This window comes from Paramacrobiotus metropolitanus, unplaced genomic scaffold (assembly GCF_019649055.1).
Source record: "Paramacrobiotus metropolitanus isolate TYO unplaced genomic scaffold, Prichtersi_v1.0 Parri_scaffold0000278, whole genome shotgun sequence".
Classification (NCBI taxonomy): Eukaryota; Metazoa; Tardigrada; class Eutardigrada; order Parachela; family Macrobiotidae; genus Paramacrobiotus; species Paramacrobiotus metropolitanus.
In genome coordinates this window covers 45,028-72,115 of record NW_026570498.1, presented here as the reverse complement: position 1 = coordinate 72,115, position 27,088 = coordinate 45,028, and the positions used below count along the sequence as shown (strand labels likewise).

At 43.8% G+C, this 27,088-nt stretch overlaps 5 protein-coding genes and 2 long non-coding RNA genes across 10 annotated transcripts; 2 read left to right on the top strand and 5 right to left on the bottom strand.

Moving 5' to 3' along the window:
• Nucleotides 1-2: 2 nt before the first annotated feature.
• LOC129601806 (uncharacterized) lies at nt 3-2,408 on the bottom strand. Its single transcript, XR_008692285.1, has 3 exons — nt 2,377-2,408; nt 275-371; nt 3-71 (listed from the first exon to the last, which is right to left on the bottom strand). It is a non-coding gene; the product is annotated as an uncharacterized LOC129601806 (long non-coding RNA).
• A 3,018-nt stretch (nt 2,409-5,426) lies between these two features.
• On the bottom strand, nt 5,427-7,555 carry LOC129601800 (uncharacterized). The gene is made up of 6 exons (XR_008692283.1): nt 7,474-7,555; nt 7,380-7,410; nt 7,028-7,101; nt 6,784-6,910; nt 6,415-6,693; nt 5,427-6,339 (listed from the first exon to the last, which is right to left on the bottom strand). It is a non-coding gene; the product is annotated as an uncharacterized LOC129601800 (long non-coding RNA).
• A 99-nt stretch (nt 7,556-7,654) lies between these two features.
• LOC129601805 (uncharacterized) lies at nt 7,655-9,112 on the bottom strand. Its single transcript, XM_055500704.1, has 2 exons — nt 8,547-9,112; nt 7,655-7,973 (listed from the first exon to the last, which is right to left on the bottom strand). The coding sequence occupies exons 1-2, from the start codon at nt 9,095-9,097 to the stop codon at nt 7,655-7,657; spliced, it is 870 nt and encodes a 289-aa protein (XP_055356679.1). The 5' UTR covers nt 9,098-9,112.
• A 554-nt stretch (nt 9,113-9,666) lies between these two features.
• Nucleotides 9,667-10,732, bottom strand: LOC129601804 (uncharacterized). Its single transcript, XM_055500703.1, has 3 exons — nt 10,424-10,732; nt 10,138-10,329; nt 9,667-9,941 (listed from the first exon to the last, which is right to left on the bottom strand). Exons 1-3 carry the CDS (start codon nt 10,629-10,631, stop codon nt 9,667-9,669), a joined length of 675 nt encoding a protein of 224 aa, XP_055356678.1. The 5' UTR covers nt 10,632-10,732.
• A 2,236-nt stretch (nt 10,733-12,968) lies between these two features.
• LOC129601801 (uncharacterized) lies at nt 12,969-14,171 on the top strand. 3 transcript variants are annotated; one of them, XM_055500701.1, is made up of 5 exons: nt 12,969-13,084; nt 13,166-13,234; nt 13,638-13,699; nt 13,929-14,025; nt 14,080-14,171. In XM_055500701.1, exons 1-5 carry the CDS (start codon nt 13,001-13,003, stop codon nt 14,152-14,154), a joined length of 387 nt encoding a protein of 128 aa, XP_055356676.1. In that variant the 5' UTR covers nt 12,969-13,000; the 3' UTR covers nt 14,155-14,171. The 3 variants fall into 3 exon arrangements, 2 of the variants coding, with proteins under 2 accessions (XP_055356676.1, XP_055356675.1); XM_055500700.1 differs by having other exon boundaries at nt 12,973-13,234; XR_008692284.1 differs by lacking the exon at nt 13,638-13,699 and having other exon boundaries at nt 12,973-13,234.
• A 703-nt stretch (nt 14,172-14,874) lies between these two features.
• Nucleotides 14,875-21,236, top strand: LOC129601792 (uncharacterized). Of its 2 annotated transcripts, none has more exons than XM_055500690.1 (5): nt 14,875-16,130; nt 18,376-18,728; nt 18,925-19,297; nt 19,653-20,347; nt 20,923-21,236. In XM_055500690.1, the coding sequence occupies exons 1-5, from the start codon at nt 16,000-16,002 to the stop codon at nt 21,069-21,071; spliced, it is 1,701 nt and encodes a 566-aa protein (XP_055356665.1). In that variant the 5' UTR covers nt 14,875-15,999; the 3' UTR covers nt 21,072-21,236. The 2 variants fall into 2 exon arrangements, with proteins under 2 accessions (XP_055356665.1, XP_055356666.1); XM_055500691.1 differs by lacking the exon at nt 14,875-16,130 and adding an exon at nt 17,608-17,799.
• A 5,214-nt stretch (nt 21,237-26,450) lies between these two features.
• Nucleotides 26,451-26,931, bottom strand: LOC129601803 (uncharacterized). The gene is made up of 2 exons (XM_055500702.1): nt 26,668-26,931; nt 26,451-26,606 (listed from the first exon to the last, which is right to left on the bottom strand). Exons 1-2 carry the CDS (start codon nt 26,884-26,886, stop codon nt 26,451-26,453), a joined length of 375 nt encoding a protein of 124 aa, XP_055356677.1. The 5' UTR covers nt 26,887-26,931.
• Nucleotides 26,932-27,088: the final 157 nt, after the last annotated feature.

Sequence of the window (27,088 nt, the reverse complement as noted above, 5' to 3'; positions counted from 1 at the left end):
TACTGCGTCGCTGTACGATAGAATATCCACTCGTCCTCCACCACAAGCATAAGCAACAGGAGATGCTGGAACTGCAAGCAGGTACAGTATACCGTAAATTTCGATATTAACGCCTGGGCCTTAATTTTCAAGAGCTTCGGGAGGGCGTAAAACCGCAGGGCATTAATTTCAGTGGAGCGTTAATCTCGGATTTACGGTAAGCCTTTCAAAATAACTAGTTACTCTGCGGGCACTCTAGCAGTATGAACTATGAAGTCTTAATAAGCGTACACACCCTTGGCATCCCAAACATTAAGTCGCTCGCCTAAGCATCCATCTAGTACGGTTCTGTTGGGCCAACGTATTCCGAACACAAATTCCTTTGACTGAATCTAGATAGAAAAATAAACTGGTGAAGTTTTTTGTACGTGCTAGTTAATGCAAAACCACTTCGGTAACCCATTTATCCGATAATTTTAAAGAAAAATAATTAGGAAGATGCATTCTGCTGTGGTTCTGGATGACTGCAGCGACAGTACAGTAAACGCATGCAGAAAACAACGCCGCGCCTGCCTATACAGATGAACCGGCGGCTGACTTAAAAAAAAAAAACCGACTGCAGTATTTTGTAGGCCAAATATTTTTAACTTTTCGTATCTCTCAGAAAATAGGCTTTAAAAAAAAGCATTCCATCTGCTCTAATCTACTCACTGGATACCGAATCAATGGTTCAAAATCAAACGAAAAATTGGCAGTCGTGATTTCTACAAAGCTGCAATTATACAATTTTGCTTGCGCACTTATAAATTTAGCTAACTTTGACCATTGGGCCATTTTTTCAAAAGAAGTTGTGGAGATATCTGGTTGGGATTATATAATTTGCTGCGCAATCTTGTAAATTTAGCCATTGGGCCGCTTTTCAAAAGAAGTTGTGGAGATATCGTTCACAGATGAAGTTGTTTTGCAAAATTTATTTCTAAATGTTGCTGAATCAAACGACGCCAATCGAAGAATATTGTAAAGATTTTGTGCAGTAATAAGCATAGTTGCAGTGCAGGACTGTTAAACTACGGAACGTTTTCCGAACCGTAAGTTTTCCCCAACCAGATACGTGCTGTTTTAGGAATAGGCAACGTCAATCGAACATGGAGTAGTGCGAGTGTTAGGAAAATCAGCTGTCCGTACATCGGTCACTGGCCCCAAATGCACTTCTGCAGAATAGCCATTGTTGGAATAGCCACGCAGAATAGCCACGGCATACGGTGACCGTTTATACCGCATTCGCCCGATGAAGTTGCACCGCTGTCAAATCTGACTGTTAATTTACTGTACCCTACAAAAAATCGTGTACGTTACATCGAAACGATGCTACCGGCACTTTGCTCAATGTGCGGTTCTGGCTTTCCAAATGTCTTGGAATTGGTTTTCGGCTGGCGCGCTAGTCGCGCAGATGTGATTGTGTTTGTGTGTCACTAAGGCCATACTGTATATGGACGCTTCCGAGTTTTATCGCAAGGATACCTATACTTCACGGGTCGCTGTGTGTACGCCGAGGAATCGTTCTACTGGGAGAAAATGGAAAGGCTGAGACAGCCTGCTACCGTGTCTCCCTAAGCCACGCCCAACCCGAACCGGAGCGCATCGCGGACCTGAACGTGGCGTGTTACCAACGTTTGGTCGGCATTGTAGCGGCCATAAAAGTGTCCCACCTGACAAAATTAAAGTCGAATGCGGAAATGCTAATTTTGAAGTTATTCAAAAACTTTGTAGAATCAATACTGCCACTATCGGTAACATACGCCACCCGTTTACTGCCCAGTGCCCTAAAAGCAGATCGGCTGATTTTGCGCCATTCGAGTTCCAGTCGGGCAATTTTCAAGTTAAAATGATTCCTCACTTATTCTTCCTTCTTTAGCAGACGGAAGACAGGAAAACACTTTTGCGAGAAAAATCAAAAAGGAAAGAAACGGGAATTTTCAAAAATTTGCAAGATGAAAACTGCACTGCGCTGCCACACCGGGCGGTTGTGATTGCTTCAAGCCGAAGTCTTTGAATTTTCGTCGTTTATAATGTTCAGCTTGGAAATTTTGAAACATAAATGACACTAGACAGAAAATTTATTTTAATAGGAATACAGGCCAAACTTGACGTGAAAGCTCACGAGCGTTACGTGTTACATTCGTTAAACGGCTTTACTTGCCGAATCGGCAGTCAAAGTAGTTGCTCAAAATACGTCACCTTCGCTAAGCTCCAGTCGATAAAATAAACATTCTAAAGAAATATTCATGCCGTAATTCTGTTCTCACACATCTCGTTAGCTACAAATGCAGCCTTATACAGAGTAGGAGAACGTCTTCAACCACTTGCTCATCCCACGTGCCTAGTGTACAGAGATACCTTGATTGGTTGGCCAGAGGAATCAATCGAATAGATATACTGTGCCAATAGGAAACCGTGCTGGATAGTGTAGTGATCTGAGAATATACGGCTGATCATCTTTCAGTTGAATACGTTCGAAATCCTGTCTGGAATAGTATGACTTATAACAAGATACGGTGACACGGTAACGACATTGAATATCACTGTGTGCGTGAGTAATAAGACCACAAAACGCTGTGGCATTGCCGCACCCAGGGTTAGAGACAAGCAGAATTGTGCGGAGTGTTACGAGTCAAAGGTACTGTACTTACCGTTTCATTTGCACTCTTCCATAAAAAAAGCATGGTTGCTATGAGAAGAGACCTCGCGGAAGTACATATTATGCTTGATGGTTTCACAGTTCTACACGCGTGACTTCCGTATTGGCTGCAGGTAAATGTGGTGTCCATTCCATATACACCTCGTTCGCGCCAAGTTGGCGGTGTCTATTTAAAAATTCCCACGAACCACTAGTCTATAAATTTACTTTTATGTTTTCAATGAATCTATCCAACACCATTTGCAACTGAGGTTCCAAGGATTTGTGCTTGTTTAGAATTACAGGAATTTTACCACTAGAGGAGACCACTTCAAAAATGCGCTGCAGTCCAGCTATTCCGGTTTCCTCCCTCCGACATAAAATTCGTTTTAATTTTCCGTTTATGACGCAGCCCACGAACGCTGAGACTATTGACTTGGCCATACAATGGCCCTTTGGGGTGCACCGAACACCATTAACTTGATGTCACTCCTGGGTCAGGGCACCGGTACAACGGTGGGCGTGGCCAAACTGTAGGACGACCTCCTTCGCGAGGTCACCATACAGCCGTGGGAAGTCCTCCTTGACCTCGCACCACAAAATCAAATTCACAAGGTGTTGGGCGATAATTTTTTCACTACACTCCTCACCATAGGCGCGCGACCCTCCATTGAAACAGTTCTCAGTTGACACCATCCCTTTTTTCCACTAGCGCTTTGTTTAGGCGAAAAAACGATTTCGCTCCCCTAGGCGTTTTGCAGGTCTGGTCTAGCCGTTGACTTTTAGTTCTTATTTACGAAGCACTTTCGTGGGGTCCCCAAACTGACCTTAATTTCAAGCGCCTAAAGTCTTTCCTGAATTTCTGGCTGAATTAAATTGTGTTTCAGCACTGCCATGACTTGTTCCATCGGTGCCTTCGCGTAGGAAGGTGTTTCTCGCGACACTGCTACCGAAAATCGATAACGTTTTTGCTCAACAAATGCGCAGAAGAAAACTGCACTAAAAATTTTAAGAAGATAAGCAAAGCATGCGCCTCACGATTCGGCAGAAAATTAAAATGACGCACCGCCAACTTGGCGTGAACGAGGTGTTACTCAGGTGTATATATCTTCCAATATTTAAAAAAAATGATAATCACCATTACTTGATGAAAGATCAAATGTACCTCAGTTCGGTATACTTGGATAGTAAATGTTGAGGTAAGAAAAGCCATACTTTACTCCTAAATTTAAGAAAGAGGGAGAATGTCGCCGTTAAGCTTCTTTATTAAGAAAAAGATCGATACTACGCGGCCTCCCACAGTCTGGAGATCTCTATTGCCAAAATCAAGACTTTTGTTTTTGATACGTCCGATCAGAATCGTGCGGGCACGATGCCGGGAACGATCCAACCAAGTTTCAAGGTTACCTTCAAATTACATCTGTCTGGAATACATACTGTAGCGTGCATCATTAAATACGCAAATTAAACGGAATAAATTGAACTTACTTTTGTACAACCCCAACCACAGAATTAAGCAATTACAAGTTAATCTATCGATTTTCGGAAACAGTAATCACCTTTCTGAAACAGTGAACAACTTTCTTTCCGAAACAGTAACAACCTATCAACTTTCTGAAACAGTGAACGTTAGGTCACTGTTTCAGATTTTGTTAAAGCTTGGCGAATTGTCATTCTCTGTAATAAACCTAAGCAATTACACAGCATGACAAGTGAATCAACCGCACTCTTACATTCCCACGTGCGCACGAGTGGTCACGCTATCACTCTTATCTTATGAACCAGGTAACCCACGCATAACCACCACAGAACCAGAAACGTACCAAATGCGCTTTCACTTGTTTTCATTGATACCAAGACATTACCACTTTACCCCATGAAGGTGAACCTACTATAGAGAATTACGTAGAACAAACATTGCATCAAAACCAAGTACGGTACATATGTATTCAGCCGGTAGCGGCAGCTTCCACGCTTACTTTTGTTCATGAGAGGTGCCAGATCGGATTTGCTGAAGTAGCACAACGCTGGACGTGCATTTGAGAAAAGTAAAAAACACTTTCTCTCAAGAAGAAACTTGTTTCTAGAGATTGCTGCGCTGCATGGAAGTGTTTTACTGCATTCTTGACAGTTCGATCCCATACCCTTTCATTGCGGCTCCTTTCTCTGAATTTTGTACTTATTTTTTAGAAATCTAAAAAACTGGTTTTTTGTCTTGGCTGTTTCGATATTACTGAACGAAGATTATTGGTACTGTGGTGCCAAATGGCAATGCACACGAACGATCGAGTTAACCGACAATTATTGTAATGTTCGGGCATCAACCGAATCACGGAATTTAATATATTTTAGGGTGGACTCGCAGCATTTTTGGCTATTCTAACAACCTCTCGCCATCTTTTCGCTATTCCCACTGCCTTTTGGAACTAGGCTTTAGTTAAATTTTCTGTTTGCGCTCCACAAGTCCCGAAGCCATGCCACCAGAGCAGTGACCACATTTCTCCATATCTGTACCATTTATTATTCATACACTGTAGGTCATCGTTTTTTCAGCAGACATATACAGATAGTGTAATACCGTACATAGTGCCAGTTTTGCTCGAAAGTTTTGTGCTTGCCACTTGATATACAGTGCATAATACTGGCTGCAGCAATACCGGCATCTGAAGGTGATCAACTCTTGCATCATATCACTTTTATTTTGTTTCCGGAGTCCCTGAAAAATTTCCGTGCACTCAAAGTGTACGCAAGAAATTGAGAACATAAAACAGAGTGCCGTAGGGCAGGGTCACGATAGTACATATTTTATAGCAACTAAATTCCGCCCGCTTAGACTGAGAAAGCCTATCCGACAAAATTTCCGACTTCCAGCCGCACTCGAAAACGCCCGACTAAAGGCTCCAATCTGGCACGAGCGCCAAGGCACTAATCTGGCACGAATCTGGCTTCATGAACATATCGGCATAACTGGGTGCTGCAAACCACGTTCAGTATCATGCTTCTACAAAAAGGGCTTGCTTCCACCAAAAGCAGTAACCTAACAGGAACGTTTCGGGAAAACATCCGGCTGAGAAGCATTCGACAAAAGGCCCGAAAACACATGGCAGCGAAAACTTCTGCCTCGAAAACATACCGAATGGAAATCCCGTAGCTAAAAAGTGCCAGTAAAAAGCGGACCGAGCCGAAACTATCTGACTCGGAACTTCGAATGCACACCCGCTTAGCTCGTAAGCACTTTAGCGCCTACACTGAAAACTGGCTGGCTTAAAAGGCCCTGTCCGACAAAGTGTTGCACTCATGAGGGTCAAACGACACAAATTCCTGTAAGTAAAGGCCCGTGATAGCTTGGATGCACCGGTTGAGCAGCTTCCGTATGCTTATCGGAACACAAGCGGACACCCTTGGGCGCTTGCGGAATAACCCGTCGCGTTATACTTTCTAGCCACCATGACACGTAGTGCCGAGCCACTTGTACGGTTCGCACTCTCCAGTGTAGGGGCGGTTTGGATTCTAGCCGGCATTTCAGGGAGAGACAGTCGGTGCCGTTCGGAGTACGTGGTATGTTGATGGGCTGCTTCAGACAGGAAGACAAATTGGTAGTTGGTTTAGCGCGTCACGGTGTCTACCGGCAATCAGGAGGTCATTGACGGGTAGGTCCGGCTCGGACTTTTCCTTCTGGCCCTCTATTATACAATCTGGTCGCATAAGTTACTTTACAATGTTAGCCGGTGCAGGGAAAGTGGCATCGCCGGGCTTACCTTTCTCCGATGGAAACCGTCAAACTCGGTGACGCTAATATTCACGCCGACATGGTTCCCATGGGGTCCTATCCATTGGATTGTTTGGACGGGTGCCGGAAGGCGGGTTGCAGTAACCTATGCAGCTAGACTTGGGTTGTGTGACGGGTCCAGCAACTTACCAACGTGGGGGTGAAATGGCAAAAGAGGACCAAGGACATTATCACAATACGACTAGGCAGGGTATTCGGACATGTTCGGCGGAGGAACATGTCCGATTAGAGGCGACAGAGGCAAACTCTGCGAAGCAAATTTTTATTACCAGTATTTGTACACACTTTAACTTCGAATTTCGACCGCTAGTGTTCGACCAGACACAGCGCGACCTACCCTGTTCACCACGCCAACCATATGCACGGTTTCTCTTGAATACTCGTGGCGTTGCCATCGGTCACCGTTGGTATCCGGCGGAGGGTGGGTGTGTAGATAACATCTTCGATAATTGCTCCGTAATTTGCTTTATTATTTGCAAACCACGAAAAGCAATTATTTAAATTTTCATATACCAGACACGATTTACGCAAACGCACTTTACAAAGAGCGAACTTAATTGTTGACTTCAATACGAGCTTACCGTAGCATGCCGAATCGACTTGTACAGATAGACTAGTTAAACGCGCTGCAGGCGTGGCGTTATCCCGGCACGTTCTGCAGTGCAACAGCTTAATTGAGGTTGTCGTAATGCAAGATTTACTTAATGCATCTGCAATCATTTGTGTAATAAGCCCTGTAAAACATTCTGTTTACAGGTTTCTCTGTTAAAATTTTGATAACGTAGCGACATGCCATCTCTATCCAGTTTGCAAGCAAGCTGTTCTCTTACCTTCTTTAATATTTTTTTGTTGTTTTTATAAATTTGTTTAGACTATTTGAATTTCTTTCGGTTTTTATATGTCGTAAAGTGAGTTGCTATAATTCTTACTTACAAATAAGTTACAATGGTGCTCCCGTGTCCGCCTAGAAATACAAAAGTCTATCAGTACAAAACACACACCAGGAAGCCATACATGTTGTACTTACAAGACAAAACGGCGCCTGTGTAGGTCCACCAGCACAGAAACCCGTCAGTGACGGTCCACGCAGATAGCGCGGGTGATCTTTTGAGCAATATCCGTATGTGTGTCGGTGCAGGTCCGAATATCCTAAGGGGGCCGCTGGTACACCCACAGGCCGCAACTGTAGGCTCCTCCCCTGTTAACAGCTAGCTCCAAGGCACCTTGTAGCGTCCGTACATCGTACACTCTCCAAGATAGGCGCGGTTATCGTAGGAATTGCTGTCCGAGAGCGGCTTATCCTGACGCCGATCGGAGAAACACACTGGACAGGCGCGCTCCATGTTGATAGGTTGCTCCAGTTCCAGGAGGACGAAAAGACGGTTCGGGTAGCGGTTGGTGGCGCGGAGGTGATCGTCCTGGAAGAACATCCGCTTGGCCAGAATATACTGGGCCTCTATTTCTGCTGAGCCGGAGGTGGCGCGAACCGCGATGTTGGCCATAGCTTTGCGGGTTTTGGGATCGCGTCTGTATGAAATAATCAGTTCAAGTGTTCAACTACATAAGTAGTGGTTTTCTTAGGTCTTTCCTTCCTTAATTTGCCTAGGGTTTCTTAGATTCTTAGGGTTTTAAGAGAATCTTAGATTTTCTCAGGTCTTCTTATACTTCTTAGGTTTTATAGCCCTCGTCGACGCCGAGCTGCCGACGTCGGTCGACGAAATTTTAATCAACATAGTGCCGATAAGCTCAACCACAAGATGCCTAAAATTGTAGCCGAAAGGTCGCGGCAAAATATAACTTTAGATCAGAACTAGTCATCGGTTAAAAGTTTTTAACTGCAGCCACTGACAATCGTCAAGACAGCGGTGTCGTTGATAATCACGCATCGGTTATTTATTTTTCGAACCCTATCGTAATTAGGAATGATTCGGCCGAATCATTGCTATTACGATAGGGTCTAAAAAAGTCCGGTTTACCCAAAGTATATCGATAAAATCATACCGCTCCCTGCACAAACGGTATGACGAGACTGGAGCTCAGCAGTGTTAATCCGCCTCGTGCTGTATTCGCTTCAAACAAAATTACAAAAGTGGGACTTACAGACCACTGGCGACCGTTAATACAGCGGTGTCGTTGATTATTACGCCGACATGGCTGTTTCCGTTCCTCTTCCAGCGCTGGGCTTCGAAGGGATTACAGGAAGGTGTCACATAGAAGCCGATGTCAACAAGAAAGCAGTCGGGGGTGGCGTATGTCGGGTCCAGTACGACACCGCATCTCGGATACAGCGGCAAGGGTGGATTAGGAACACTGTCGTCACAGGGCGGGGCGGTGGTGTTCGGTGTAGTGGCTGGCGGAGGAACATTGGTGGAGGTGGTAATACGTGTGGTCGTGGTTGGGGTTATGGTTACTGTTGGTGGCGGATTGGACGGCGTTGACGACGGGGATGGTACCGTCTCGGTGGTGGTTGGTGACGGGGGCGTTATGGTCTTAGGTGGCGTTCCAGTGGTAGATGTAGTCGACTGTGTGGTGGTATTGTTAGGTGGCGGGTATGTCCCCGTCCCGGTGGTAGAGGGAACCGGTGGTGTCGGGGTGTAAATGGGTGGCGGATACGTTCCCGTTCCGGTGGTACTTGGAGTTGGCGGTGTCATGGTGTTGTTAGGGGGTGGATATGTCCCCGTTCCGGTGGTAGAGGAACCGGTGGTGTCGGGGTGTAGATGGGTGGCGGATAGGTTCCCGTCCCGGTGGTACTTGGAGTTGGCGGTGTCATGGTGTTGTTAGGGGGTGGATATGTACCCGTTCCGGTGGTAGAGGAACCGGTGGTGTCGTGCTGTAGATGGGTGGATAGGTTCCCGTTCCAGTGGTACTTGAGGCGGCGGTGTCGTGGTTTGCCAGGTGGAGGATATGTCCTCGTTCCGTAGTGGCAACGACGGTGTGGTCGTGTTGCGGGGGGGATAAGTCCCTGCTCTAGTAGTGCTTGAATCGACGGTGTCGAAGATGCCAGGTGGTATGTACCGTCCCGGTGGTGGTAACGACGGTGTGGTGGAGCCTGCAGGTACGGTAATGGGTGGTGGAGTGCTGTTGTGGTAATGTTGGGCGGAGAAGTGGTGGTAGAGGCTGTATTACACGGTGGTGGCGGTGGTGATGGTGGCGTTGTAGTCGTGTTGGTTGAGGTATGGCGTTGTCAGGGTCGTGTTTGGCGTGGAGAGGGTCAGGGCCACTAAGATGTCGTCGACGCACCATATTGGTGGAGTGAATGTCCCAGTGGTCGCTGTTGATCTGTGGTGGTCGATTTACTCGGTGGCGCCGTAGTTGATGGCGTTGGTGTTGTGGAAACAGTGGGCGTTGTGAGCGTGCCTGGAGGGGGTGTTATTGTGACGGTTGTCTCAGTTGTGTCTGTCACCGTGTAAGGCGTTTCGGGTGTAGTTGTTATTTTTGGTGGCGAAGTCGTCGGTGGAGGGGTTGGGTTAGAAACGCAACAACTCTCTGGCGGCTCTGAATACAAACCATTAGCATAAATTATCTGTAATTAGTACTTAGGAGGCCATACTAACCGACTATTTTAGGTAGTTTTGACGTTTAACTTCTACTTCGTGTAATTTTGTGCTAAAGCAAACACTTTACGCGATGCTTAACTTTTTCGAAATTCTGTGGTTTCCACAGTGTACACTGTAAACACACATTAGCGTACCTTCAACAGCATTGAACAAGAAACTGCCGCGGGGAAATATGCTGTCTTTGATAGTCCCTTTGCCAAGATAGCAGCACGATTCCCAGCGAACATCACAGATTTCACATTTTATATGTTCCTTGGTATGGCTCAGTCCAGACCTGACACAATCAGCCAGTTGGGTGTCGTTAACACATGTTCCTTGGCCTCCATCTGTGTATAAAACACAATAGCTTTCATATAACCAAAGGTCATCACATGAACTTTGCTCGATCCGCTGTTTTGCGGAGAGGGTATAATGACGTACCTATAATGATTCTTTCACTAAAGATTCCATTAAAGTACTCATCGCGATACACCCAGCAGTATTTAGGCTCATAAACATCCATAACATTGGAAAAGTCGCCTCTCCCGAAATGCATTCCTGGTAGGTTGAGAGCATGGGCGGAGTGAGAAATCCGATCAGTACAGAGTGCAACCAATGACAGAATCAGTACAGCCGTATTTCGTTGCATAATACAATTTATAACCAAGTACTGTATTTATCCGCAGCAGTAGAAAAATATTGTTATCAAGGTTAGTGTTTCTTGTACAGGAAGGAAGAAAACTGCTTAAAGATGGATGCCAAAGCTTCCTTTACGAATCATTTTTAGTGCAGTTAGACGAATAAGAAGAGTCGGTAGTATGATGTCACGAGATTCCGAAAATCGCACATTTGGAGATATTTCAAGTTGATCCTCTTCACGTCTGAAAACTAAAAGCTATAGTTGCAGAATTACAAAATTTGCTTTGTACGTTCACGCGCATTGCTGTTGCATAGCATCAAAGGTTATAATATAATACCGAGTATTTCAGGCCAAAATGCGTTTTAATTTTTGGCTTTAATAACACGTCTTACTTTTAATAAGCATCACATACAAGTACATACGGGGTACTAAAACAAAATTCATAACAAATTTCATTGACAAAATTTATTTTTGTCTTTCTTGTTCATTTGTACGAGATGCATAAGCGTTGAGCACTTGGTTTATAGTGAACAATATTCAATTTTGTACATGTACATACGAGCACAGGGTACATGTACTGTATTGTACAAAATTCTGTAGTATACACTCATCGTAATTATAAATTATAAAGAATGAAGTCTCGTCTATCAGAATGTGGTACTATCATTTAATTAAAAAGTTTGCTAACGCTAAAAATCATTTTTTGTCATGGGCATCGAGGGGAGAAACGCTGTTCAACAGAGGGAAAACGACTACAAAGCACTGTTTTAGGACATTCCGAGTTATATTGTAACAGTAGCCGATCTGGCTGCTGTTCTAGTGGGTTGGCGTGTTGACCGTACCACGATGTTGTGTGGGCTGTTGGGATGAAAGGTTGGCACGACCGGCAACGGTGTGGTCGGGGACGCTCTTACTGACTTAACGACGTAACAAACGTAACAACGGAAGTTCACGGCATGTTTAATGACAAGAACAGTGCATGACAAGGAGCAAGGTTTAGGCAAGAGTTTAACAAGCGGAACAAGCTGATCAAGCTGATGCAAGCTGTAGCAAGCTAAGGCAAGAATGAATTCTAGAAATTGTGAAGAAGAACAGCTAGCCGATAAAAGGATAGAAATTCATAACGCAATGATGAATCATAACTGGGTGGTCTTATGGTTGTACAACTTCTATCGCTACAATATACCCCGGACTTTCATGGTCAACATCGAAGAAGGTGATTTAGTTTTTGATATGAAGGTATTGTGCGAGCAATCAAAGCAGTTTAAGCAATATTACGGTAGTTTATTATCCAGTTCGCAACGCAGTACACAAATATAGACAACAAAAACACGTAAGGCTACACCGGAAAACTTTTGCAAGTAAATGTCGTGCAGCCGTCCGGGCGACGCTCAGTTGTGTGAGAGGCGCCGCGCGGCTCCAGTTTCTCGGTACAGGAGCAGATACCAGACCTATGCAGAAGATGCCGTTTAACCCGCCGTGACGCGGATGCGATTCAAAGCCCTTGATGCCTGTAAGGCTGTAACCATCCACGAGACACTGGACGCAATCGTGGGTTTCACAGATCGCGGCGCCAATGAGACCAATGCTAGTTTTCAGTTCGCCGTCGTCCAATAAGTTGCCGATGTGAGCGAACGGTGGTGTATTCAACCGGATACCGGCTTCTGGCTTATTCAGAGCAAGCAAGCGCGCTGTATTGACCTCGTTTCCTTGAAACAACTCCAGCAGGATAGATTAGCATATAACTCACTGTACGAAAAGTTGCCAAGTTGACTCAACGATGCGATGCAGTTATTCATTTGACCAACTGCTGTTTTCTGTACATGGTACATTCGTCCACCGTTGTTCTTTCATTCGCTTTACTCAGCGTACCAGCTGCCGATACTCTGTACTTATCATAGCGCAACAAAATACGTTAGACTTTTGAACGCGTTTTGTAAGAAATTCAACTATTAACTGAACAACAAATGTACGTATTATCAAAAATTATTTATTGCATCAAACACTTTATACTGAGCTAGTTCCGCAATATCATTTTCGTTATTACGAAAGCTGCAGGAGTTGCCCACTTGCCCGTGACGCTTCGTTCAAAGTTGCGAGGCAGTGTCGTGCGAACGGATCGTGCCGATGATAAGTACTGTCTCGCTTCACATTCAGCTTGGATCACTTCCGTCAACCAGTGTTTCTCTGCAAAGTACTGGCGAATACGAAGTCAGCGGGAGATATGTACCGTAATCCTGTAAACGACAGCTTCTCGTAGCAACCATTCATGCAGCTTTGTACTGTACTGAGAACTGCTACAAATAGGATAACGTCTTACCCCGAAAGAGCATATTAATAATTTGTTTGTGCATTATTACTTGAAAGAGAATGTAATAATGCTGAAGTGTTTGTTGATCTTACTAAACACACGGCTGCGGGCAGCGGTACTGATAATCATTACAGTATCTAATTATCTTGTTGTAGGTGATATTTTTCCCGGCAAGGACTCAGAGCGGATAACACTGAATGACAATCAGCCTTTTATTCTTAAATCGTTTCAGTACCCAGCAAAGTTCCCTGATGACACGAAGTATGTTTATGCTATCGATGCATCCGGTCTGGCCATTAAGGTAAAAAGCAGTTGTAAACTAACACGAGTACATGGCTATTACATGGTACAGCTTAAGAAGATGCAAAGGAAGAAAACAATAAAACACAGGAAAAACATTATAAAAGATAAGAAAAACATAAGAAAACAAGAAGACAAGAAACCATAAGAAGGGTGTAAGCGTTGAGATGTCCCAGTGAGAAGCCCAAGTGAGAAGTCCAAGTCCAAGTTGTAGTGGTCCAAGTCCAAATTAAGTGTAGTCCACGTCCAAATTAAGTCCAATCAAGTCCGAGCTTGAGCGCGAACCCCGGTTGACGTCACCGGCCGGCGTATCGGATAACGTCACCGGTCGCTGCCGTAACAGGATATTTATTTTTGCGTTTTGGTAAGTTTAAAGACCTTCGCTTCGCTCCGGTCGATTACAGAGCCACAAGACCTTAGAGCCGAGTTCTAACATCGGATTGCGACGGCTTTTTTCAGTACTAAGGTAAAAGGAAGGACTTTGATTCTGTTAATAATTTATAAAATTAACTGCCAACGGCTAAAAAGTGCCTTCGTAAAATAACTTTAATTAATGTTTTGCGCGGATACGATCTACTGTAGTTTAAGGTAAAACTTTAGAAATCAAAAAAAGCAATAACTGCTAGACAAGTGAAAAATCCTGCGGAACACGTCACACCCACAAGAAATTCTATGCAATACTATTTCTTATCCAGATTCAGTCAAAGGAATTTCTGTTCGGAGTGCGTTGGCCAAATAGAACCGTACTGGATGGATGCTTGGGACAGCGAATTAATGTGTGGGATGCCAAGGGTACGTATGGTCATTGATGCTCTCGTTAGTTTGTCCTGAATAGCCTATTTGCAGTTCCAACATCACCGATTGCGTATGCTTGTGGTGAAGAACGAGTGGATATTCTGTCGTATAGCGATTCTATTGTAAGCACTTTCTGTAAATACGAGTAATTAGCAGTAGGGGTTACGCACTTTCGTGAATGGATCCATACTTTTGCCATAATCAGGTTTTTTGCATAAAACATCTTCTTTTAACGATAAGATTGAATACCTACTTCGCTTTTTCCCATATTCCGGTCACTTTGAGTGGGTTTCATATTCCGGTCACCAGGTAGTTAAATTTCCTGACAACACGAAGTTCACAGAATCATTAATTTTTATTATTTTAATTTTAGAAAACGACTTCTCTCATTAAATTCGAACGTAAACATCAATAAATTTTTATGAGAAACAAAACAATAACAGAAACTCTGAATCGGATGAGGCGCAAAACACTGGGCCTTTCCGTCTATAAACTTCTACTTCTGCAAACGAAATTTAATGGACCCCTAAAAAGTATGCGGGTGGAGAGGGCTTGCTCAGTGAACTGCACGGGCGGCTAAAGCTAGTGCGATCAACAGATAACACTCACAACAGCTATTCATGTAGTGCGCCACATGTGCGGTCCGCAGCAGTGACCGGTGACCGGAATATGAAACCATACACTCAAAGTGACCGGAATATGAGAAAAAGCAAAGTACTGAAAAAATGCACATCGGTGTGTGCGTTGGCAGACCGGAGCGTGTGAATTATTTCACAGACTGAAGTGTGTAAATTATTTTACTTAGGCAAAGAGTAATGTTGCCGGAAGTGCTGCAATCTAAAATGAATTTCGAGTATTCGAATTTCAAGAAACCGACCATTTGAATTCCGAGTACTGTAATTGTAATTGCCGTCATTCCAATTACGAGTACTCGGAATTCAAAATGCCATTGTTTTATTTGCGAGCACTCGAAATTCAAATTTGTATATTTGAATTCCGATTATTTGGAACTCAAATACAGACCATTGAAATTTCGGATACTCGGAATTCAAAATGTGTGTTTTTAAATTCCGAGTACAGTCGCTGCAGATTTGGTTAATTACCGTGTATTAATAAAATAAAAAGCGTATGAAATATGGATAGATATACAGATACAAAAACATTGTTTTGAAATCTGTTGTATGTGTGTACTGTGTAGCTGTGTACACATTCTGTAGGAAGTCAGTACTTATAGTCAATAGTCACTGACTATTAGTCAGTGACTAATTGTTGTTGTTGAGCCCGTTAACTGATAAGACGGATGCACAAGACAGAGAAACGCGGTGTATGTGTTGTGGCTGTGGAGAATCGTGACAAATCTAAAAATAGATTTACGTGCTCGGACAAAGCACGCTTAAATATTATTGCTGCACACGAGCTCATGAGTTGTATGAAATGGTTAAATTCGGTTATCTTTTCACAGACGTTGGTCCAGTTGTGTGGTTTTCTTGATAAAAATGAAGTAAAGTAGCGCATTCCAAAACTTTCACAGTGCCGTAAACATGGGGTAAATTTGTTTTCCAATGAGTACTTCTAATACTATATTCATAATGGCGTCGGCATCGCAAGAGAGCGGAGGTGGCAGTGAGCCGCTGCGCGGCAGAAAGAAACCAATCTTCCTCTGTTTGGAATTATTTTACTTTCGACGCATCCGAAAAACGGGCTGTTTGCAAAGCTGAGGGATGCAAGTTTGCCCAGACTGGCCGTATAACGAGTAACCTGCGGACTCACCTTTCTCGAAAGCACCTGGAACTGTTCAACGCCTTGTTGGAAGAAGAGGAGAAAAAGGACAGCGCGACGGGAAAAAAGACTTCCACTGCAAAACGTGTGTCGAAGTGGAGCAACGACGCGGAAAGCCAGGCGAGCGCAACCAACGCACTAGCGGCCTTTATCGCATGCACTCCAACGTCTGTGAATGCAGTACAGCATCGGATGTTCAACACATTTTGCGCTAGGCTGAGAGCAGACTATGTGGTTCCTGGACGTACAAAGATAACTGACACAATGGACGAACTCTACTCCTTGATGAAAGAAAAAGTGGGAAGTGCCTTGCAAAATGGCGGGTAAGATACGTGTATATGGTACAATAAAATGTGAATGTACAAGCTCGTCCCGTAATTCCTACGTAAACAGAGTAACAAACACCACAAATTTAGCGCGGAGTTTGCGCTTTGTCTCTTTCAGCTACACTTCGTCTACCAAGTACCAATGTGAAGTAATTTAGATTTAGCTTTTACGGTAATTATGAAGAAGCGATGCTATTAACTGAATAATATTGTAATTGTAATAGGAAAAATGCACACTGGCGTGCATTGGCAGACCGGAGCGCAGCAGCTGTTCGCCTCATTACTTGATCTGGCACAGTACTTTATGTACTATATGTATTGACAGTATAATTGTATACGTAGAATAACATATGTACTTGTATTTGCAAAATGACCTACCAGTAATAACCTGAGGATAGTGCCAATTTTCTCGAAATCTGAGCCTTACATCACTCTCGTATTTTAATAATTTTTTTGTTTTCCGGTAACTATTACCAATTTTGTGTGCAAACCATGTAAATTAAGTGTTTGAAAAAGTTCCGTGACGTTTGCGGGCGCACATCTAAGATGCCGCCCATCGCGCATCTGAGATACCGATCTTCACTTCGAAATTGAGCGCTGGCCTGCCAGTACGGCAGATCCGTAAACGATAAAAGAAAAGTTTTTTTTCACTGTAATTTTCGATGCACACACGGCGCCGACGGTTTAAGATTATTTTCAATAAATTTCGAGTGTAGAAAACCTTGAATTGCGATTTTTATGATTTGTAGAAACAAACACAAAAAGCATGCCGTAACATAAAAAGTGTGCCGTTCAGTGCTCTGTAGAAAGTTGACTTAACTTCAGCTCTCACTGAATTCAGATATGATCTGCAACCTTTTTAACCGTGCGATGCAGCCTATCCGCGATCAGCGTTATAGAAGATCGGTATCTCAGATGCGGGATGGGCAGCATCTTAGATGTGCGCGCGCAAACGTCGCTGAAAGTTTTCCCATACATACTTTACATGGCTAGTACACGAAACTGGGTACAGTTACAGAAAAACAAATAATTATTGTGGTGCATGTGGTTTTCTCCTTCTTTCATCTAGGATAATAATACTTGACACGATCTTACTATGTTCACACCTTTAAATTTTGAAGGTCAACTGAAATTATTAAAGCAAAGCAGATACCAGCGTGAGTGCGCTCAATATCACTGTAGTATCATTAATATTATAAAACAAGTTGCGTTTGTTCTGAATCCCAGCGTCTCCCTGCGTTCGGTGCAAAATTTATTACACATAAGTAAGTTCTGCACGTTACTTGACAGCGCTCAGTCACCACCTCCCCCCTCCGAAAAATCTCATTTTTTGTTTGAAGACAAAATAGGTATGGGGTACACTTAGAAAATACTTTCATCGGCAATGGTCCAATGGGCGTGGCCAACACGAATTTAATGGTTGACATTATTGCATGTAATTGTATTGCCATTGTCGTATTGCTGTTATCAGATTACACTGATAAATTTACTTTGCGAGTTCTGTGGTATCCATTACTACTGTGGTTTTACTCCTTCATTTGATTTTACTTCCTAATTCACTCTTTTGAAAAAGTAACATTTTTAAAGACTTTCACCACGTATCACGCTCTAAAATGCATGGATTGGCAGCACACGGTCTATTCGGGTTTCAGTACAGTCCCCGTTGGTGAGTTCTCTAACAATTTACTCTTTCAATACAGTGAATTAGGAACTAAAATCGATTCAAGGAGTAAAACTACAGTGGTAATAGATAACACAGAACTCCCGAAATAAATTTATCAGTGTAATTTTTAACACTATAATTATGTACAGCAAGTAATACGGCATTGGCAATACATGCAATAATGTCAACCATTATATTCGTGTTTGGCGACGCCCACTGGACCGTTGCCGATGAAAGTATTTTTTTAAGTGTTCCCCATACGTTAAGTGTTCCCATGTCTTCAAACAAAAAACGAAATTTTTCTGAGGGGGAAGGTGGTGACCGAGCCTGGTTAGTACTTACCTAATTTTTTGAAATCAGTTAATTTTATGCAGCGCAGCGATTTTAAACCTACAGATATGAAACTAAAACTACGGAGTACGGAAGTAGCTGGTAATAAATTAAGGCATTACAATATTACATAACGATTATATGATGGATGGATTACCACAAGTGCAGCCATTTATGCAATAATAAAGGACTGTAACTAGTGGCTACAAGTTACCATCATAATCACATATCCTTTTCCGCATTTTGTAGATTGATTACAATTTGCGCCGACATATGGACAAAGAAAGGGATGACTGAATCATTTTTGGGTGTAACTGCCCACTTCTTGTCTCCGGAGTGGGAACACAAAGCAGTAACACTGGCAGTGCGTTCCTTGCGCCGACCCCACACAGCTGTGCGGATTAAAGAAATGGTCTACAAAATAACAGACGAATGGAAAATTCCCCGAGATCGATTTTTCGTTATTGTCACGGACAATGGTACGAATATGACTGCGGGATTTAAGGAAGTATCGTTGGACCTTTTTGACGAGGAGAACTTCGAAGCCGTTGCTGAGGCAAATGAGGAATGCGAAGCGCTAGCTACCACAGCAGTCCTGAATGGTATTTTATTATATTTAACAATAGTGCCGATTTTAACAGGAAAATGATACTTTTAAAAAGTGATAACTACAACAATATTTCTGCAATATTATTGCATCTTAAACGTCTTAATACTGAACTTTCAAAACATTTGCATCATACAACTGCATCATGTCTGTATGTAGTGAATCGATTATGAGTGACAATTTCTGTTTAGCGTCCATGGACGAGGAAGCTTTAAGCGAATCAGTAGAGCAGGCGGAGCTTACCAGCGGCGACACACTTACACCTGTTGATCCTGATGCAGTTATCCGAGAAGAGATGCAGAATTATGACGAGGCAGAGGCAGATCACGACCGTACCTTTGCCGAGTTTCAAAGAATCCCCTGCTTCAATCATCTCCTTCAGTGCGCCGTCCGGTCATTTGACACAGTGAAGGAGTGCCGCGACATCATTAAGAAAGCGAAAAAACTTGTTTCCAAGTTTAACCATTCCAATACAGCAACGGCGGCCCTGATAGACCGATCAGGCAAAAAACTGGTTGGAGATGTGGAGACCCGATGGAACTCTACTTACATCATGTTGAAAAGGTGACCAACAAATCATGATAAAATTTTTGAAGTGTTCGATAATGGGTTTACAAAAATTTCATTAAATTTCATTGAAGGTTTAGATTTACTACTACTGTAGCTGCTAAATGAAGTGGCACTACAGAGTGCAGTGTACGGAAAATGACGCACATGTTGCTCAGTGTTCTACTTAATTCGTGCGATGCCGGCAAGGAGCACGCAGCGTTCGGATGTAAAAGTGGTGCTAATGCCTATAGTAGCTACAGTACATGAATGTGATTAATCTCTAAATTCGTTTAGATTTACCAAACAATTTCCAGTAAATTACATCGCCCAAAAATTGGGTAACAAGACAATATCTGAATTATGTTTTTAGGCTGTGCGAGCTGAAAGATGACGTTGACAATGTGTGTGAACAGAACGGTTGGGATTCACTTCTTGCTCACGAGTGGTCGGCCATTGACGCGTTACGGAAGTTTTTGGAACCTTTCGATACCTATACCACAATTTCCAGTGGACAAGATTATACAACGAACGACATGTACGTCGCTATCTTGTTGGAACTGGATAAACACTGTCGCACAGCCCTTCAGTCTCGAAGATCAATGGTATCAGCCGCAGCACACGTTGTACTTGCTGCTGTTGACCAGCGATTTGCACGATTTTTGGACCCTCAAAATGTGAAGCATAACCCATTTTATTTGGCTGGCTGTTTTTTGCATCCATTCTTGTGGAGGCTGATGACAAACGAACAAGTGGATTCAGCAGTGAAATTTGTCAAGGCGACGTACGGTAAATATTTTCCTTCCGCACCTGCGCCTGGTCCTTCGTCAGACGAGCAGCAGCCCAGTCCTAAGCGAGCGCGATTCACCAACCTCTCAGACAAACTGGGCAATTTGAGAACACACATGGCTGCGGAAAGGTCAAGGTCAACGTTGGAAAACGAAATTGGGCGGTACAAAGCCGCCAGTTATCCGGAATTTACTGAACAGAGCGATGCTGTACGATTTTGGAAGTCGTCACATGGCAAAAGTTTCGAAAAGCTGTCGAAAATTGCTGCTGCCGTTTTAGGTGGGGAAAGATATAAAGGCCAACGCTGCGTATTGGGGAAGACACCAGCGTTAGCTGCATGCACGGGTGTCCGCTCGCGGTTTGGCTGGGCGCACAGATTTCGGGAACTGGCGTTTTTCTGCATGCACGAAATTCGGGCGCTTTTGAATGTTACTTTGCAATCTTTAATTTTATAAATTTTTTAAGCACTTTTTTTGATTTGTTATTTTTCGGCTTTTGGGATAAATGTTTTAGTATGCCACAATCAGTGGCATGCGCAGGACGGAAAGGTTAAATTTTCGGGCATATATAGTGATAGTATCAAAAGCACTTAAACGGCCATTTTGAAAAGATTTCTTTTAATTGCTTAAGGAATTACAGCTCACAATAATTATTTGGGCATCCGTAAACCGACTTTAAAATTAATTAAAACTTATCTGAAGTGCTTTCTGTATTGTTTAAAATTTTCGGAAAAACTGGCCGGGCACGCACCAAGCACCCGTGCAGGAAATCCCGTATCGACAGCCAACACCCGTGCGGACTCTAATGGTCCAAATTCACAAATTTTTGAAATTAACAAATTTCTCGAAATGCAGGTGGAGTTGCTACCAGCACATCAACAGAACAGCTGTTCTCAGTTTCTGGTTTCCAGACTGTTGGGCGCAGAAATAGACTAGGCGGGCATCGACTGGAAGTGGAAACGCTACTGAACAAAAACTTGCCTTTTTACGAAGATTTTGTGTAAAGTTCGGTTTTCAGCTTAACACCATTCAGGCGTCACCTAGTTTTACCCGGCAGCCTAAGTAGCTCACGGTTCTAGGATGAAAATGCCTGTACTTGTGTTTTTACTTTGTTGTATAATTGTTAGTTAGCGTTGAGTTATAACGATAAAAGTCTGCAGGATTCGTTGCGGTTTTCGACTTTTCGTGCTAAAGTTACCTTTAAGAAAGCAACACTAGAACATTACAATCATAGTCAAAATTGTCAATAATGGCAGTATTTTGTTACTACAGTAGTGACAGTACGTAGATCGCTCAGCTACAGATTACAGACCACAACTACAGTTAGAGTCTACAGTAAATACACTAGACTACAGAGTACAGTGCAACGCTGCTGTATAAGCTATGATTTGTGTGCTAAGTGTTAGTTTGGTCGCGCTAAAACAAATTGTCGTACCGTCGTCGTAAATTATTCTTATAATTGGAATTCATGAACAGCCAAGTTTGAATTGCGAGCACTTGCATTTGTTATCACCGTGATTTAGATTCGAATAACTGAAATTTAATTAGCGGTATTTTGAAATCCGAGTAATCGAAATTCATATAAGCGTATTTTGGGTTACAAATATTGTAATCGGAATTCTATGCAATTTTATTTAGAGTACTCGGAATTGGATATACGTGAATTTGAATTCCGAGTACTCGGAATTGGTATCGAAATTCTTTCGCGTGCAATTTCGAGCACTTGCGGCAACACTAATTTACACAAGTTTAAGAGCCACCAAAAGGGCGGAAGCCGTAAACAATAGCGCGCGGCTTCTTTGAAGTTCAAAAAAAGCGTCGGATATTCTGCGCACCCGGACTTATTTGTGGCTCTTAAACTTAGCTAAATACAGTACGTATCGAGTATCAAGTTAAAGGTGCCAAAATCATTTTGCGATTAGCACCGTCCGACATAGGCCATGCACTCGCACGACAATCTCAATACCACCGTGAACGTTTAGGATCGATCAACGCATGCGCTGCAGACGAGTAGTAAATCCGTAATAGCAGAAGATGGTCTCTTTGTCGATCTGTTCTGTCCGAATCGGCGACGTGAATTTGCACCGCTCGCGTGAATTTGCATTTGCACCCGCGTCCTACGTATATACGATCTGGGCCGGTTTCGACTGCATTCTGGGATGCTTTGGAGTGGCACTACCCGTGTTAAAATTTAGGACTAAAATTTAATGGTCGCGCGCGCTCATATCCACATTCCGTACGCATGCAGTGAAGCACTGTACTACTAATTGGTACTGAAATATCCGGCTGTCGTTTTAGTGCACAGCACGCGACGATTTAGTTCTAAATGGTACCAACTGATCAGCAGCAGTACTGTCGTCTGCAAGGTAAAACAGGCAGTGACCCTTGATTCATCCTATTTATGACTTTTGAAAACTGCGTTCTGAAATCTTCCATTGCAGGTACTTTGGGAGGCGCATCAGGATGTTCCGCGTCTGTCATCGCATTACCGCGCGAAGAAATAGGAGCGTGGGCGCAAACGGCTTGCAAGATCTGCAATGGAAGAAGCTGTCGCGGATTACTCGGCATTTGTTCGTTAAACTACAAAACTGGAAGGAACTGCAACGGATAATGGATTTTGATTCGGGCGTGAACAGTTCGAGTCCTAGCAGTCGCCCTTGCTCAGTATGCCAGGCCGTAGTGAACGCTGTCGCTGTTTTCTCAGGTTTTGTAGTTAAATTACTGTATCGTTTAGATTTGGTTGACTTCCATCTCTTTACTGATACTGTAGACGAAATTGCAGTTCTCCTCTCTGATCTTCGTTTCGTTTCTCTACAAATTTCTGACCCGACACATTGCCGACTTGTAAATTCGCTATCAGAGGTTATCAAATTGCAGTTTCTGAACGAAACCGTTGCCGAACTTGCCGTTATATTCCGTGCCCTTTTTCTGGAAACTGTTAGTTTCAGATGGAAAAAAGAAACAGAAAACTAATAATCTTATTAATCTCGATAATTACATAATTTATCTTTACGAAAAGTTGATAAATCCATAAGCTAGATTCGCTATGTTAAGAAGACGTAGGTAGTGTATCAACTTAAAAAATTTGGGTATTCGCAACATGTTACACAAATTTAAAAGAAACTTGATTTTATAAGGAAAACCCAGTATAAAGCATATCCTACACCTTCGTACCCAAATAACAGGTCCATTGTGCACAGGGCGATTATTGAATTATCAAAAACACTAGGAGAAAAGTGAATCAGATAGGATCTGAGAGAAAAGCAAAACATGTAATTCCAAACAATTTTATACGAGTAAGAAGCAAGCCTGACAAAACACATCCTAGCGCCTATTGCTAAAATTATCCAAGAATGCGCATTGTGCATGTCATCGCACAGTGCAACCTCCCTTCCGAGCCGTCTTCTTCTGAACCTCAACGAGAAAGTGTAGGATAATGCGAGACAATTTCTCCCTGCAAATCTCCCAGACCATCGACACCAGTTTTCCTGCGGCAATGCGCTGACGGACGAGGATCGCACGACTGTACCGCACATAATCTGTAGACCAAAATGTCTGCTGAGTAATTTCTAAGTCGTTGCAGAACGAGTTTTAGTAAATTGCAGCTAGCATTTGTACCTTGCAGACAACTACTATAAGGTTTTCCTCATCCCTTCCGTGCGGTTGCAACCGCTGCTGCAGCCGCTGGAGCTTCTGCGCACTCGGAATCGGCAGAGCTGACTCCAGCGCATCCCACAACGTGCTGCCGAAATCACCGCCTATCTGTAATTGCGCGGTGCATGTCGATTTTAATCTCCGCGTCAAACTTATCGTTGACCACCGATAATCCGATTTCATGTGAGCTGTACACCAATGAAACCGGACAATCGCGAAGTAGATGCGTCGCACGGAAGACTGCGGCATCCGGCAATGAATTCCTTCATCCAAAGATAGTAACCCTTGTATTCTAAAATGCACTCTGCACTTGGCTGGCCTGCGAATAAAATCGAGATGGCGGCCTGCACCGGCCGTGTACGCACTAGTGACATCGCCGTAAATCATTAGTTGCAGTTTGACGCAGCGCAAATGAACGCTAGGTAGTCGAATTCAGGTTTGATCAGCAACATACTGCATATTATGTCGCCTACCATCATCACGCCATCCGCCGACGTCCAGGTTCGGTCATTGAGGCTCGTTATGGCAACGCGTTCCGTGCCTGGGCGTAAGCGTTTGTGCACAGTCGCCAAGCTGAGACAATCATCGTAATCTCTTTGGGTGTAATCGTCATTGCGGATGACCATCGTGGAACGCAGCGCTGCCGCATCCATAATGTGGTTCCATTTCGCACACACAGTCCGCATCTTCGTCTCCGCCATGGTTGGCAAGTGGAAAAGACCGTCTGCCACAGTTCCGCCGGCAGTGCTATCCGTCGCCAGCTACCGGAGCCTGTTCTTTAGATATTTGACAATGCCGACCAACTTTTCATGGAAGCGGTCAATATCTCCTGAAAACCGTTCAAAACCTGCTACAAAAAACGGTTGACGTAACGGAGCTTCTCGTACCTGCAACTGTGCTGTGTGTCTTTGATCAGAAATCTCTTTAGCACTGAGCTGGTAAACATATTTCAAATTTTCAACTTCCGTCATCGAGGTTCACCACGAAAACAGGCGAGTAGAAGTTGAGATCGCAGCTCTTCAATCGTTAACGATTGAAGAGCTGCGATCTCACGTTAAACGTTTAACGAGCGCTTTGGTTTCTTCCGTGGTCAACGAGCGGAATTCTTTACCTACATCCACATTACGCGTGACAAATGCGCCCGATAAATTCCTCTGCTGGATGCGGGCATGAAGCAAAGGATGCACTTCGAGGTCAGCAGCCGAACCCTGCCCGTTGGTGTTTTCCGCATCCAGCGCTTTATGCTGCTCAGTCAGCCGCAGATAAACAGGCAGATCGCAAGGCTGTCGAATGCGTTTCGTGGGAACGATGTCGGAGCAGTGCAGTCCCGTGTGCGAACTCCGCCAGCGAACAACGGCCCCTCCGCACACTTCATGAGGCCAGCTTTGTCGTGCATAGCGTAGGTAACCATGCACCCAAATCCAGGGATCCGGGCGTCTCCGCACCAAAACCTCCACCGCGACGAAGGCTAGGTTGTAGCATGAAAAATCCTCGCTTCTTTCCGATTTGGACGGGGGGAGGGAGGGGGAGGGGAAACGCTGCCGAAAGCACAAATTCACGTTCTCGATTCGGACATAGAAAGAGACCATCGTTCGCCACGTCCACTACTTTCCGTAGCGCATCCGCTGATCGCCGCAGAACGTATACAGCGTTATCGTGCTTCGTAGTGCTCAGCATAGTTGGCGATTTTAGGCAACAATTTTGAAAGCGTAGTTCTGCTATTGAGGACGAGCACAACGGGCTGCAATGCACACGGATAAAATCTGTCAAAGTCGAAACGAATAATACGTACAACGGTACAAGGAAATTTGCTGCGTAAATAAGATCTTCACTGTACACCGTATGGTCCGTATCGTAGAGCAATGATTAATGTAGAGCAACAACAAAGCAGAAGCGGAACGACGTGGTCATTGGTCATAATACAGTACTAGTTTATGACGCTGGCCACTTTTGACCTGTATTTCATAGCGGCCAATGGGGATAGACCCGCTGAATCGACGCCACCGTAGTACTGCAGATTAAGGAAAACATAAATCATAAAACGGGTTTTAGGAAAGCGTGCTACGCTACTGGTATATGCCTATATGGGCACACACAACTGATACAAGTGATCTAAATATTTCGGAGGAATCTATTGCGACGGTTTAGGTGGTTTCTGTCCGCTTGCGGTAAATCTGCAATAATTTCGTTAAAGAAAATACAGCGGGTAGCTCCCGACTTCCTGCCAGTTACGGCGTTGGCATTCCGATAAGCTTTACATGCAAGCAAAGATGTACAGTACTGCATATGGAAGAACTGGAAGCGTAGAAATTTTCTTGTTGTACTAATACGTACAAGCCAGTCAGGAAGAGAATTCACGGAAGTCCATATATCCGAAATACGTAGTTTAACTGCTAGCTGTGTGGTAGTTATGTTCAGTCAAGAAACGAGCCCACAGCCACGTAAACCGGTTTATCAAGACCAAGAACAACCTCACTCAAGTGAGGCAAGGACTTCATAAGTTGGACGAGCAGATTCAGCGTAACATTTCCTGGGACCGTGAATCAAGAAATAAAATTAAAAAAGTTATTAAAAATTAACAGATAATGTTAGTAACATGTACTTAACAAAGCCAACAAAGATTAAATTTTAACAAAAACATCCGCGAAAAGTTAAATAGATTAATCTCGGAGCACGCACTGCTACAAAGCCTGTACATGGTCCGGCACGAGCGCAACCCAGGAAACAATTCAACAAGGCAAGGCCTTCATCAATAGGTTGAGGAAATGGAGTGACAAACGCGACAGCTTCTCAGGATTCAAACACCGCAGACCGTCCACACACCACTTCTTCCCGCGGTAATGCAGCGAAGGACGCGGATCCGCCGTCTGCGTCGCACACAGTGTCTGCAAAAAACACGCATGCTTCCGTACAGCGTAGTGTTTGATGTATCGGTGACAGTGTTACCTTGCAGATCATAGCAGTGTATTTCTTCCAATCATCTGGCATTGAATTTGGACTTTTAACCAGTTCGTGTTTCGTTTTTTCGAATTTTAACCAGTTGAAGAGACGACGTAACTCCGTATCACCGGGCGCTGACATTCCCGCATCCATGGCACTCCACAGCGCGTAGTCTAAGCGGCCAGTAACGCACTGTCGACTCTTCATAATTTTCACGTCTAGCATCAATCGATCCGTGCATGCCACAGTGATGTTGCATCGGATCAAATGGATATCATCGCACGGAAAATTTCCGCGTGGCACAGTGGAAAGCGGGCAAGGTTGCTGGCGGAAGCAGAAACATGTTGATGATACCGGCATTTAGATTTTGTTGGTGATCATACGGGCTTCCCAGCAGAGACATCTTCAGCCCGACGAGGAAGATAGC